Genomic DNA, 13611 nt, shown 5'->3' on the forward strand with positions numbered 1-13611 from the left:
CTCAAAATGAACTTGCAAATCAAATTGTCTTACATCTTACTGGGAAGTAAAATGTATTTGAAGCAGTCCTGTATACACCAACCTGCCATGCACCTGATTTTCCACTATTTGTAAGCATTTTGGAAATCACAGCTCACATGCAGCCCCCAAAGAAATAAAATAAGAACGTGTAGAAATATGAAAGCATTTTTCAGCTTGTTGTCAGACCAGTTAATTTCAGACAGTGCTCATTTCCCCAAATGAAACCTCACAGTTTGAAAAAAATCGATTTGTAAAACAGGCTCGGGAAGATCTGTCACAGAAGTGTCTCCTGCCACACGCCACGAGTGTCATCCCATGTCGGTGATGTCTATCGCTAACATTGCCCGTGTTTACACCTGGGATGGCAAAGCGTGGACCCACAAATGGCAAGTGTTAAGGAGAAGCTGCAAAAGGAGCGACGGGCCGAGGAACCCGCTCGGCGGGCCGGGCTCGGGGAGGGACAGCGCGGCCCCGGGAGCTGCCCCCCGGCTGCTCCCCGGCCCCTCGGCCGAGCCCACACCGTGCCGTGCTCCGGGCGCCCCGAGAGGGAGAGATATCCCCGGAGCCGGGCGGGGAGGGCCGGAGGGAGCCCCTTCGGTGCGCGGCCGGCTGCGGCTGCGGCGGGAGAGGGAGGCGAGGGGAAATCAGCGGCCCCGGCCGGGCGGGCGGCCGGGGAGCGGAGCCCCTTCGCGGAGATCCCGGCGAACAGCCTCCGACCCCTCGCTCCCTCCCTCCCTTCCGTCCTTTCTTCCTTCCTTCTTTCCCTCCTAACCTCTCGCCGCTCGCTGGCGGCTGGCAAAACCGCCCGCAGCACGAAGGGCGCTGACACAAGCCGGGTCCGAGCCCGCCGGAGGTGGCCGGAGACGCCGCGCTCTGCCCAGGTACCCCGGCCCTGTCCCGAAGATCCGCATTTCTTCCCCTGCTACTCCTCTTCTACCTTTTCCTCCTCTTCTTCTTCCCTCCTCTTCTCCTCGATCCTCTCCCTTTCCCCCGCCCCTCCCGCAGAGCGGCCGCGGGCGCAGCCCCCCGACGCCGCTGCCGGGCCGGGAGGTGCTCGGCGGGGCCAGGGAGGGAGTGGCCGGGCATCTCCCGGCAGGGAAACGGGGTCTGGGGCTGGCAGCCTGTCTGTGCGTGTGTGCGCCGGGGGGGAGGGAGGCATGGGGGCCGGGGGGTGCCGGAGGAGGGACTATGGGGAGAGGAAGGTATAAGAAGGGATGCGGGCAAGGGAGGGGGGTGATGGAAAGAGGGGGTGCGGGGCCGAGGGGCAGGCGCTGACAGCTGCTTTCCCCGCACCCACAGTCCCCTCCCCCGGTGCCGCCGTGGGGTGGGACTCCCCGGCGGGCCGCGGTCTCCCGTCCTGCTCCCCACCCCCCCGCCGCTGCCCGGCGTCGGGGGTCGGTGCTAGGGCGGGCGTGCCGGGGGTGGGCGGGCTCCGCCACACGACGGCGCGTCCCGGACGCTGCCCCGCAGCCGGCGGGTGGGCAGCGGCACCCCCGGGACGATGCCGCGGCTCGGCGGGGGCTGGCCGGCGGCCCCGCGCCTCAACCCGGCCTCCGCCGCCGTCCTGCTGGGCGTCCTGTGCCTGCCCGGGGCGCCGGCCTCCTCCCTGCTCACAGGTACGGCGGGGCGCGGGCTGCGCGGGGCCCACCTGCGCCGGGTGGCATTGCGCGGGAAGGGCGGCCCGAGGTGTACCCGCGTGGTTCGGGGCAGGTGAGCACAGTAACCGTGCCTCTCTGCCACCCCAAAAAGGTTTTCTTCTTCCTTTTCTTCCTCCTCCCCATTCTCCCTGTTTCCCCTCGAGGGTTTTATCTTCCTGAGATCTGGGGCACGGAGGGAAACGCAGAATCAAATTCTAGCGCAAGCGAGGAGCCATTAGACTTTGAGGAGTGATTCCAGCATGACAGAATACCGACTAATCAGCATTAGGGCCGTAAAGGGTTTCCTAATTTGATTCTGCTTGACAGTCAGCCTGCTAATTTTGACTCATTTGCCAAGTGGTTGCCGTGCATTAAAAGGATGCTTGGTTTAGGGCTTGTGCTGTCCAAGTCCTCAGAGTGCAATGGACAGCTTTCTGCTGATTTCAGTGAGCTCTGGATCTACCGTTACAGACGTATCCTGCTTTGCATGGGGTACTCGTTATTCTCCACACGTCATCTGAGAGAAGAAAAAGCGTCCTTTGCTATAACTGGGGCACAAAGAAAGTCTAGGTTTGTGTGGAAATAAAAGGCCACTCATTTCCCTGTTCTGTTTAGAATCTTGCAGAAATGCTGAACGTCCTTGCCTGATTAAATTGGGCAAATTACAGCAGGGTTTAAAATCGAGGGCTAGGAATGGAGAAAGGGTTAAATGTGAGTGTGACGAGGATAGTTTCCAAAACTGTCAGGGTGAAATGAAATATGCTAGTATTTTAAAATTTTTATTTCTATTTCAGGATCGGTTGCAAAATGTGAAAATGAAGGGGAAATTTTGCAGATACCTTTTATCACAGACAACCCTTGTATAATGTGTGTTTGCCTGGTAAGTGTGTATTTCAGCTAGTAAGAGCATCCTGACATGTACTAAATGTAACTGCACAGAGAGGGGAATGTTTCAGATAATCAAATCTTGGGTGACTCTGTTGCCTTTATGTAACACAAGGTTATCTCAGAGCTGAGCTAATTGAAAGTAACCCAATACATGACCTGGCAATCATTTCTTTGACTTTAAAACCTGGGCACAAAGTTGTACATGACTTTATTTCAGGATGTTGTGATGTTTACCATGTGAATTTGTGGGGAGAACTTTCACAGAGTTGAGGGTGCACCCAGAAGTCTTTGCTTGAGCTCAGCAAAAAGAAGGAAAGGTAAAGTTTGGAAACGCTGCTGTTTTGAGCTCCCACCTGCTCCCTGTCACAATCCCAGTGGGTGAGGAACTCCACAAGGGTGCAAGGTGAAGGCAGCAACGTTGACTGTTTATGCTGTAATAACATGACAGTGAAAGGACAAGTGATGCTTTTGTCAGAGTCCTTTGCCTGCTGTGCTGGGAGTTCAGCAGTTAATGGTGCTGCTAGCTGATATACATTTTGGGAAGAAACATACTGCTTCCTTGTCGTTCTGTTTCAGAGTTAAGCATTTTTTGGGAGCAGTTCAATTGGACAAGCCAAGGCCTAGGAGTTATTGTAAAACAGTCATTCTAAATAAAACTTCCTATGATATTTTACAATAAAAGATATAAACCTTAATTTGCCATTGAATGCAAAGAAAAGTATAGGCTAGAAAGCCCTATGTTTTACATTTTGGAATTTACAGAGTAGCTGAATATACAGAACGTGTTCTACTTTAGGACTGAAATATCAACATACCCTCTCCCCCTAATATAATTGCTATTATTATTATTGTAAGTCTATAAAAGATGTAAAGAATTGTTTCAGACTGCCTTTTAGAAGGCAAATTTGGCAACTGTAGGATCAAGATCATCTTGAACCTCTTGAGACTGATATCTGTCACTGCACTGAGTTCAGTAGATTTTAGGTGAGATCATTGATAACTTTTTAGGTAATATTGATAAAGAATACCTTATTGATTTCTTCTGAGCAGAGTCAGATGGGAAAAAGAGGAGCATGGGATGTGGCAAGCAAAGAAATCAAAGGGAAAACAAAAAGAGTGACGAAGCTGTGTTTTATCATGGATCACCTTCCCAAATATGTCTGCCACCACTTTTGCTAATGGAAGCTGGTGTTAACCAGCGAGGAAGCAATTTATCTGTGAAAGAGCAGAAGTTCAGTCTTGGGCATCAGGGCAATAATGCATGAGGGTAAAACACTTGTATTTATAGATCTCTCTAGACCTTGGCTTTATTAAATCAATGAGCACCCTTTTAGTGTGCGAGCATGAAGAACTGCAAAAAGCATTGGATGTAAGAACTCTAAATCCCTGTGGTTTGCAGGGCTTACTTTAGTGAAATGGCTGAGGGCATTTGGCTCCCTTCTGTGCCAGGAGAACACTATGTTTTATTAAGTGCACAGATGCCTAGTGAGTTACTGCAGTTACCTGCCCTGGCTACACTTGGTTTTATTTCTGCCAAAGGATAAATTCAATCTCTGTTTCTTGAGTTGGAAGCTGGGAGGCTTGGTAGAGGAGGTGGAAACCAGTCTTGAGATACTAGCTTTAATGCTGTGCGACATCCAAAGCATTGACTTATTGGACTGCCTGCTGCTGAAATCTTTGTTTAGGCCTGCCACAAGGGAAAAGATCAATTTTAAGAGGTCTAGGGAAAGAGGAAACAAAAGAAAAAATGGGGTGATTTGTGACCAGGAGGGAATAGAAAACCAGATTGCCTTACATTCAACTGGAAAAATTGATTGTTTAATAACAATTCAGTGAGGAACTTTTTCTGGAAGAGTGATCATACTCTTCAAGGGCAAACCTGATGGATGTTCTTATTGTAAGAAGTGAGCAATTAAAAAGAGAGCTGGATCAGCTGTTACAGAAAGGAAGTAATTGCTGTTTAGGAGATGACAGAAAATTCAACAGAGGGCACCTATATTAAAACCACCAGTAAAGAGTCACTGAAATTGCAGATTGGATTATAACATGTCTTCCTTAGTGGTGATGCAGTTCCATGACCACAGGCTGCCATAAATAACAACACAAGTTATGGAAATCTGCACATCTCTGTGATGAAGACAAATATCTAAATAACTCTGGATGCCCCATCCCTGGCAATGTCCAAGGCCAGGGATGGGGGTCCTGAACAACCTGATCTAATGGGTGGCATCCCTGTCCATGGTCAGGGGTTTGGAACTAGGTGATCTTTGGGGTCCCTCTAATCCAAACCATTCTATAATTCTACTAACGCTCTTCCAGGACTCTGCCCATCTCACAGATTAGAGGACACAGAACAGAAATGCAGGAACTGTATCATCAAGTGTTAGACAGAACTTTGCAGACTGTCCTATGGAGCATGTGGATGCATCCTAGTAAGAGGGAATGAGAGGCAGCATAAGCAAAATGGTCTCTGCCTTTCTCTTAACAGGCTAAATAATTTTGGAGGGTAAAGCAACAGCTAGTACTCCAGGAGCACGTCTGGTAAACATTAGAAGCTCATGGATTATGAGCAAATTGCAATAATGAAATGAAGACTGCAAAGAGCAATTACAAAATCAATTCTTTTTACACCACTGGAAAGTCTTGGCAGGAAGACTGAAACCAAAAGTTGTCTTTTCTCATTGATTAGCAGAGATAGGGTGGACTGATCTTCATGGTAGGAACATGAACAGAAACAAAGCAGATAGAGCACAGACTGCTGTCTGTGGACACCTCTTTGGTGGAAGCTTCTGTCTCTTGTTTTAGAATTTTACTGTTAACACAAACCCCTGAATCTTGAATGCAAGAGGGGTGTTAGTGGGGATCTCCTAGAGATAGCTAAGTTTAGCTACCAAACCAGATTTGCTCATTCTTGAGCACTTGCTCTAATATGTGGAAAGAGAAGCTGAGGTGATACAGAAGTTCACATAGAGGGTCATGTGCTGGAGTAAGCCATTCACTTCTGAACTATAGCTAATGCTTTCTAATAAAAAAGCACTGTACCCACAGTGAGATAGCTCTGCTTTGGATGTCCCTGCTTGTCAAAATGAAATGTGTTGGAGTGCATGGAATAGCTCTGATGCTGGCCTTTAATTTAAGGAAACAAGTAAGACTAAGGGTGTGTAAGGGGGTGTGTGTGTGTACATAAACATTGTAATGCTCTGCATGCAAAAGCTACCAGCTGAATAAGCCTCTATGGGAAAAGTCTTGAGTTCCCAAATTCATAATTTGTATGTCTCTACTTAATGGTCTTAATAATGCCATAAAAATGGTGATTTTTAATATTTCTAAGACAATAGTTTCAATGTGAACTTTTACAATTACCACACTTTAGCAATGGCATAAACATGAGTGAATTTGATCTCCAAAGAACTTGTCATTATTACAGCTGACAGCAACAAATGGCGATTTTGTTTTTGCCCTTTTAGAGAAAAACATCAAAGAACAGAATGTGGTTTATCCACAAGGAATTTCTTGTAGGACTGATGAAAGCTAGGTCTCCTAACTCCTGGTCTAATGGTTTGACTACAAAGACATTGCTTTTTACGTCATGCACTTCCCCTTTGCAAGTGAATGTGGATTACACAGTCACAATCTGAACATACTAATTTTCTTTCGTGTCTCTCTGGCAACAGGCAGGCTGTACAGATGCCAGGTTTTTGGTGTGTCTGCTCTCCTGAGCTTCTTCTGAGGTGTGGATGGGCAAAAGACAAATTAAAGGTGTCTTCATGATCCAGAGGTTTGGGGAAGTATGCTTTACAACTTGCTATTGCTGTCTGCAAAATGCTGTTAGAGCCAGAGTGCTCTGGTGTTCTGCCCACTTCCACTCTGAATGCCTTGTGGCTCTGCATCTCCTCAGAGATGTACTGTCTCTGGAAATATAACATCCTACCTTGTTTTCCATAGGATTTGAGATACTGGAAAAGAGCAAAGAAGGCTGAAGGCAACTGAAAGTACCTGCTTTCAAATGCTTTCACCTTATATGCCATTAAACACAGACACTGGAGAAAGTACTTAGAGCTGATGGGTAAAACAGATACACAGAAGTTGCACTGGAAAATTGTTTTTCTGATCGTGCCATGGCTGAGCATCCCATTGCAACTGTGTTTATAGCTAAAGACTTTTCTGATGAAAGGATGGGAAATGCTCTCAGCTGCAGCAAGTTGGGTATCAGATGAAGGTAAACACTGAAAGGAAATGCTAGATGTGATGGGCAGTAAGTTAACCAACCCTAGTAGGAAAAAAATGTCAAAAGAAGGAAAACTATTATTTCAGATAATGGTGTGCCGCCTGACAGTACAAAAAACGTTAGAGAACCTATGATTGTGACATTATGTCATGCTTAATGGTCAACAGTAAAAATGTCTTAAGTCTTATTGGCTTCTGAAAATCAAAGTAGTGAACCTGTGGGTTATGAAGATAAGTGAAAAAATTTGTGTTTTAGGGAACTAGTCTGAATTGGTAATGATGATTATAGGTAAAAATACAAAATCTTGATGGTATCCATAATGGAGTTATATTGATTCACTCTGAGAAATTTATGCCAGTTATTAAATGCTTTAAGACTGCAAATGATTATAGCTACACTACCTAATGCAAAAATTACCTTCTAAAATTATCCTCCCGCATCCCTGGAAAAATGATTTTTTTTTAAATCCACAGGAGCACTTTGCAAATTTTGTGCAGTTTGAGAAGCCCAAACATGTTGTGTATGACAATTTCAGATCTTTTTCTGTTATATGTGTAAGTTTTGGGCTGAAGATAGTGGGGGCATAAGTAAATTTCTGTTAGTAGAACCAAACAAGGCTTCATAAATATGGAAGCCTAGAACATTTTGGTAAGTTTGGGACATTTTGTATATTGAGGATTTTGAAATGTTAGGGGGAAAATGCTATTAACAGACTATTAAGGGAATTTTTGATTAGATTTCTTTTATTTAACTATCATCATTTAAAACAGGCATGGAATATTTAAGTTCAGCTCTGGTACAAGTACGGTAAATGATCAAATTCAGCAGAGTTTGTGTTGGTACAGCTTTTTGGCTGGAAGGTATCTAACACTCAAAAGAGAAGTAGGCTCACAACTGATATTATGGCATTTGCTTTCAAGAAATACGTGCTTCAACATACACGTGGAAAAGACATAAAAATGCTGCGGTCCATCGGAAATAGGTGAAATGAGAACCTGTGCATAATTATAGGGCGAGAATGTAAAAAGACCACAGAATTAACTTAGCCCAAGTTAAAATTCTGAGTGCTGAGTTTTTTGAAGGTGAGATGAGCTCAGCAGTGACGATGATGACAGGTGGTGGTGCCAGCAGTGGTGTGGAGAGCCATGTCATTTCATGCTCATTTGTCATCATCTCCATGGACCCTGAACACCTCACCAGAAGCAAGCAGGGATCCAAGAATAATGTATCCATTGGCCAGTGGTGTATGGAGTTTCAAAATGAACATACCAAAAATGCCAGCTGAAAGGGACAGGGTAGAAGTGAGGAACTGCAAGGCAATAGATAGGTGTACCTCAGCTAATGCTGGCCCTGCCATTGCAATGGCTTTTAGACTTTTTTTGAAGAGCATGAATGGTTTGAGTTTTTGTATGCTTTTTGTGGGGAGAAAAGGTATTTTATTATCTTTTTTTTTTCCCCAGCATAGTTTAGAACAAAGTGAGTTGTGTCAAGAAATAGCTGATAAAAGCCAGTAGTAATCTTGACAAACCGCATCTAAACCAGAGCAATTTTCCCCACCTTTTCTCATCCTCCCTTCCCTCATGCTTGTGCCTCAAACATACCATTTGCACCTGAGGAGTGGTAATCATATGTCTCAACATTTTATCACCTAAATCCAGACCAGAAGGAAATAAATATGAGCCAGAAAGGATAACCAAGTGTTGGAAAGCTGAGAAAAGTTTGGAGACAGGAGCTCAGGAAACTAGAAATTGGAGCTTTGATTGCCGTAAGTTTTATTCAGCATGAAACATAATTCTGTAGTTTAAATTTCCTCTTTTAAATCCAAATGAGCAGTTTTTTGCTCATAAAAGATTATGTTAAATTTGTGATTATAAGACCTAGTGTTCTGCCTAGCTTGAACTAAAAAATTGGTGAAACCAAGTGCAAGCAAACCAAAAAACTGAAGAAAGGCATTTGTTCCTCCCTGCATGCACACACACCCAGCCAAAAAGAAGCCCAATCCTAAAAACCATGTCCTCATTGCAGACTAAAGCAAAACAGCTACTAGATGTGCTGCGGTTCTTTACCTATAGATGAGCTGATTTCTGTGGCACAGTGCACAAGTTATAAGCACGTAGCTAGCCTGAGAGCAAGTGTTTGACACATGTTCAGTGAAGATGGCAGTGTTCTAGTACATGAGGATTCAATTGTTGTTGCTTCAAGGTATAATGCAGCCCAGATGACTTTTAGTGGAGTAGTGCATATTAAAAACCAAACAAAAAAATCATCAAACAATTCTTTCATACCTATTTTATTTAATTTAATTTCAATAGTTTACATAAATCAGCTACAGAGTCTACCAAGAGTGCATCTTCTTTCAGTTTAAATATTCTTGGTCTTTATTACTGTATAATACAATCAGCTTTCTCTTCACCCACAGAAATAATAAACAAAGAGACAAAAAAGCCTATGATACAGTAGTGTACTGATAGTTTTCACCCCCATATCACTCTAAACGAGAATGCTTTTTTGATCGGTGCATGAAGGGTTCCTGAAACCCAAACATGCTCCAACATGATGAAAGTTTTATTAGTTTTTTTCCCAAATACCGATGTATATGTGATCTTTTAAATGAAAAAACCCAACACCCCTCGCCCCGCCCCAAAAAACAAACCCTGAAAACAAAAACCAGACATAACGCTATGTCTGGTGCAGCAGGGTGTCCCATATGTGCTTTGTCATAGAAACTAAAGAAATGTATGTATGAATATGTATATATATGTATACATGAAGGAGGTCTTACAAGAGACAGGTGACTTGGATCAAGACCCAGAGGTGGATTTTCATTGCTTTGGTAGGCTCTTCTGGAGGATGATTCTGGTAGATTCACCTGTACTTGTTCTTAATTCATGCAAAACACCTGTGAAACAAGAGTTTGACCTGCCTGACAAACTGTCTGTGGTATAGTTACCCTGGCTTGATCCTTAAAGTTTCCATCAGCAGTTTTGATGAATGTTGAAGTCAGTTTAGTTCCATATACAGGTATGCCCACCCTGGTCAAGTGGTACCACATGCAACGTCTCATCTGATTTCCTCCTCTGGGGAATGAGCATGGATTGTATAGTATTGTTTGTTGTGTCTGTGCCATCTGTGGACCTTTTTATGTCCACTTTCTGCACTTCATATCCAAGAGCTGCCTCAGACTGTGGCACATCCCTGCACAGGTATGTTGGCCTTTAGATCACTCTGCTTTGTCGTGACAATTACTTTGGGGATGTGGTACACAGTCATGTGTAACAGCTTATGATGAAGCCTTTCTGGAAATCTGCAGGCTGGAAGAAGCAATTTCATGTTGTTCTCAGACCACATGGGCTAGTGAAGAGTTCACTACTTGCACATTTCTAACATAGTCAGCTGTGCTGAGCAAATACACATATGTACACAGTGCTGAACTGATTATAGGTCTTGGCAAAACCCTCCTGGAAGAGAGCTGGTGATATGTCACTGTAACGATGATGGAGATCCAATCCATCACGTATGAAAATGAGATTCTCTTTGGTGTAATTAAAGGATTAGATATCTCAAATACAAAAGAATATGTATAAATAATACATGGAAAAGTATGAAGGGCACAAAAATGCCATAAACTAAGTGGAAAAATGTAATATAACTTGCAAATGTCTTTGGAATGCATCTACAATAAGCGTAAAATGGATCAGTCTAAGTTAAGACACTTTTTTATTGCCAATAAGAAAAACATTATTAAAGAGCTGGTCCAATATCAAAATGGCATTTTAAAAGCATACGGTTACCTGTATATAGTTTTTATTAGCTTTCAAGTTTCTTCCATTGAGTTGTTAATGGTCCTTTCAAGAATTATGGTTCTGTAAATGAATGGCTTACAGTGTCAGTACTTCTGCTGCTCTGCTTTGTGCTGCTGTATATAAAAGAGATATTTTTTCCCCACCAAATATCTGGTTTTATTTCCCCATCATGATTTAATAGAAAACTTTGAGGGAAGAAAAATATTAAAAAACAACCAAAAAATATCAAATGAAAATGCAACCTCTTTATATTGAACTCATGGCCAAATAAAAGGCCATTGTGAAGAAACAAACACAATATTACATAAAAGCTTTTACCTGTATTACTACTATTAACATGACTATCATACTGGTACTTGCTTATAGTGTACCTAATAACTGGTGTGATTACTTCCTCTGAGGCCTCTTGGCCTCTTCATCTTATGCATTAAGCTGCAGCTAAAAAATTCCTAGTCTGACAGTTGGCCGATCGAGCTCTGTGCAGCGTTTTGTATCCAGCTGAACCAAGCGCTGAGCTCTGGATCCAAGTACAGCATGGATCTCATCCCCTACCATCCCCAGAAGCTGACCTTGTGTGCTGACACCTGAATTTAATATAATTTTTGTCTGCCTCTCCAGTTATTTATTAGACCTTTTTTCCTGGCTTTTTTTTTTTTTTTTCCATTTTCCTCATGTCTAGAATCCACTTGCTCTAGATAGTAATCCATAATCTGGTGTTAAAGTAGGACTGTGTACCACCACCTTGCTGAGAAAATAACTTGTCTTCATGCATTATCTATTATTTTCTTGCTTTTTACTTGTCATCCATTCTACACATCAACCTCCTGGCTATAGTTTTCATTTTCTGTCTTGTATCCCAGATTTTTCAGAGAAGGAAGAATTGTACGTGTGTGCTGGGAAGTGCTATGGCAAAAGGCGGTACTGTGAAACAGCATTAGAGTTGAGATATATTTATTCTTGTGAGTACTAAGGATGGGGATGTGATGAAATGCCATGTAGAAAAAAATGATGCCAAACACCTGATGTTTTCCTAGACAAAATGCAGTCCCAGTTTTTTTGAGTCCCTGTTTTAAGTAAACCTTTGCACAACGCTTCAGTGTGAGAGGTTGAGTGAAGCCATCTTTAACTCCCTGAGAGCTCTGCTGACCTGGTTGCACTGCATTTTGCTCCAGAGATGCTCTAGTTCACATAGGGCATTGGCAGTCGGTCGCCTGGTAGCCATGCAGCCTAAAGTATGTGTAAACCTCAGCACACAGTATTGAAACTTCCTGTAAGACTTGAGAAGTTGAAGATCGCCATTTCTGCTTCACACTGAAAACTAGGTATAGCTCAGCCCTGGGCAGCTCAGGTGTGCTCAGTGTAACCCCAGGCTCCTCTGTTGGCTGTAGGATCAGTTGCCTCTTTCCCCATAAGGCCATGGTATGGTTCAAATCCTCTTTCATGGCTAAACATCTTGCTTGAGCCATGGCAGCAGCACCTAACACTCCTCCATAACCAGGGGTATGGAAACAAATATGTTGCAAAACCCTGGCCAGGAAAATCAGATTTCTGACAGCTCATAGGCTAGAAGTCTATGTGTTTTGGATTATGTTTCCTTGCTTGGGGTTTGTTTTTTTTTACCTGCTTATGACATGTTTATGTTCAGTTATATTAAGTGACTTCAATAGGAAATGGGAGTTTCCCAAGGCTTGGAATCATCAAAATGTGTTCTGATGGCCAGCTAGACTCATACATTTACATTTGTTTTTCTATTTTGTCTTAGGATTTATTAGTGGGTGAAGAATAAGAGACCTCTGTTGTCCTGAGATTGTCTCCTTGTTCTTTTTTATGTCTGGATGTATAGTTGAGGTTGAGGTATGGTTTGAGAGAGATGAAGAAGAGTTGATAAATGATTGCTCTAGGGCTACATAGTGGTTATGATCTGACTGTCCCAGTTAGTGAAACATCCTGAGGTTGTGTCACCTAGAAACCACTGGGGCAGGAAGGAGCCAGGCAGGTGGCTGGCTTTGAGATAAGGCTGTTAGCTGAAGGATTGCCTGTAAGACCTAAAACACTGATAAACCAGAAGGCTCTCCTGCTACAGGGAGGCTGTTGATCATTTGCTTGTTAGAGAGAATATTTTTTTTCTGTATATGACAGTGCACAAATGATAATTTTCATATGTAGCATTTTACCCTTCTACCCAAACAGTCCTGGGGATAGCTAGCCTGGTGATTCAATCTGGAAAATCCTTTTGATTCAAATAAATGAATGAAGTTATTTTGGCAGATGAAATGCAAAACATGCAAGTTCTTTAGCCTATAAACCAAGGCTTGGTGGATGTTTGTAAGTGCAGTGGATAAAAAATGATGGAAAATTAAAATTGCTATACCTTAAAATGTTGGGGGTCTGGTAGTGTAAGGAACCTTTTTAACAGATGCATGTTTGAGGCATAATCTGTCCATGATCTATAAACTTGAAGCATTTCTGGAGGAAATTGTTGATGTAGACATTTAAGATGCAGCAGAATGCACTGATACTGAGCCAGCACTTGTTTCGCATGAAAATGCAGAGGAAACTGAAGAAGTCTGCAATTTGTATGGCTTCTGAGAAAATATCTGTGTATGTTCAGTTTAACTTAGCAAGGTTTTCAATCATCAAGAAAAAATAATTTGACCCAAAAATCAATCTGAAGCTGAAATTTATAAAATATCTAGAACTTGAGGCTATGATAATAAGAAATTTGAATGTTTTAATGCACTTGTTACATGAAGCATACATATTTGCTGCCTAAAACTTTGTATAATCATTTTAGTATAAAAGGAGTATCTTTGATATCATCAGGGTTTTTTTTTAAATAATTAAACCAGTCCACATACAGAAACATAGAAAAGGTAGAAGCCAAAAAGGGGGAAAAGGAAGCAAATCATGTACCAGAAAAGGGAGTTTCACTGGAAGGTGGCCTTTTGGAGAGACAAATAGGCAGCTCCAAGCCTGTTCAGTGGGCACGAGGACTGCGGGCAGGAGAGGATGTGGATGCGATGTGAATTCAGGA

The 13611-nt window shown here is 43.0% G+C and overlaps 1 protein-coding gene across 1 annotated transcript in view; it reads left to right on the top strand.

The window, feature by feature from the left end:
- The first annotated feature begins 1322 nt into the window (after window positions 1-1322).
- The window catches only part of BMPER (BMP binding endothelial regulator), a 149236-nt gene continuing 136947 nt past the window's right edge, over window positions 1323-13611 (top strand). Inside the window, exons 1-2 of the mRNA XM_053960044.1 lie at window positions 1323-1637; window positions 2453-2538. Coding sequence (XP_053816019.1) covers window positions 1523-1637; window positions 2453-2538 — 201 coding nt within the window. The 5' untranslated portion in view covers window positions 1323-1522. The remainder of the gene's footprint in view (window positions 1638-2452; window positions 2539-13611) is intronic.

This window comes from Vidua chalybeata, chromosome 1, assembly GCF_026979565.1.
Source record: "Vidua chalybeata isolate OUT-0048 chromosome 1, bVidCha1 merged haplotype, whole genome shotgun sequence".
Taxonomy (NCBI): Eukaryota; Metazoa; Chordata; class Aves; order Passeriformes; family Viduidae; genus Vidua; species Vidua chalybeata.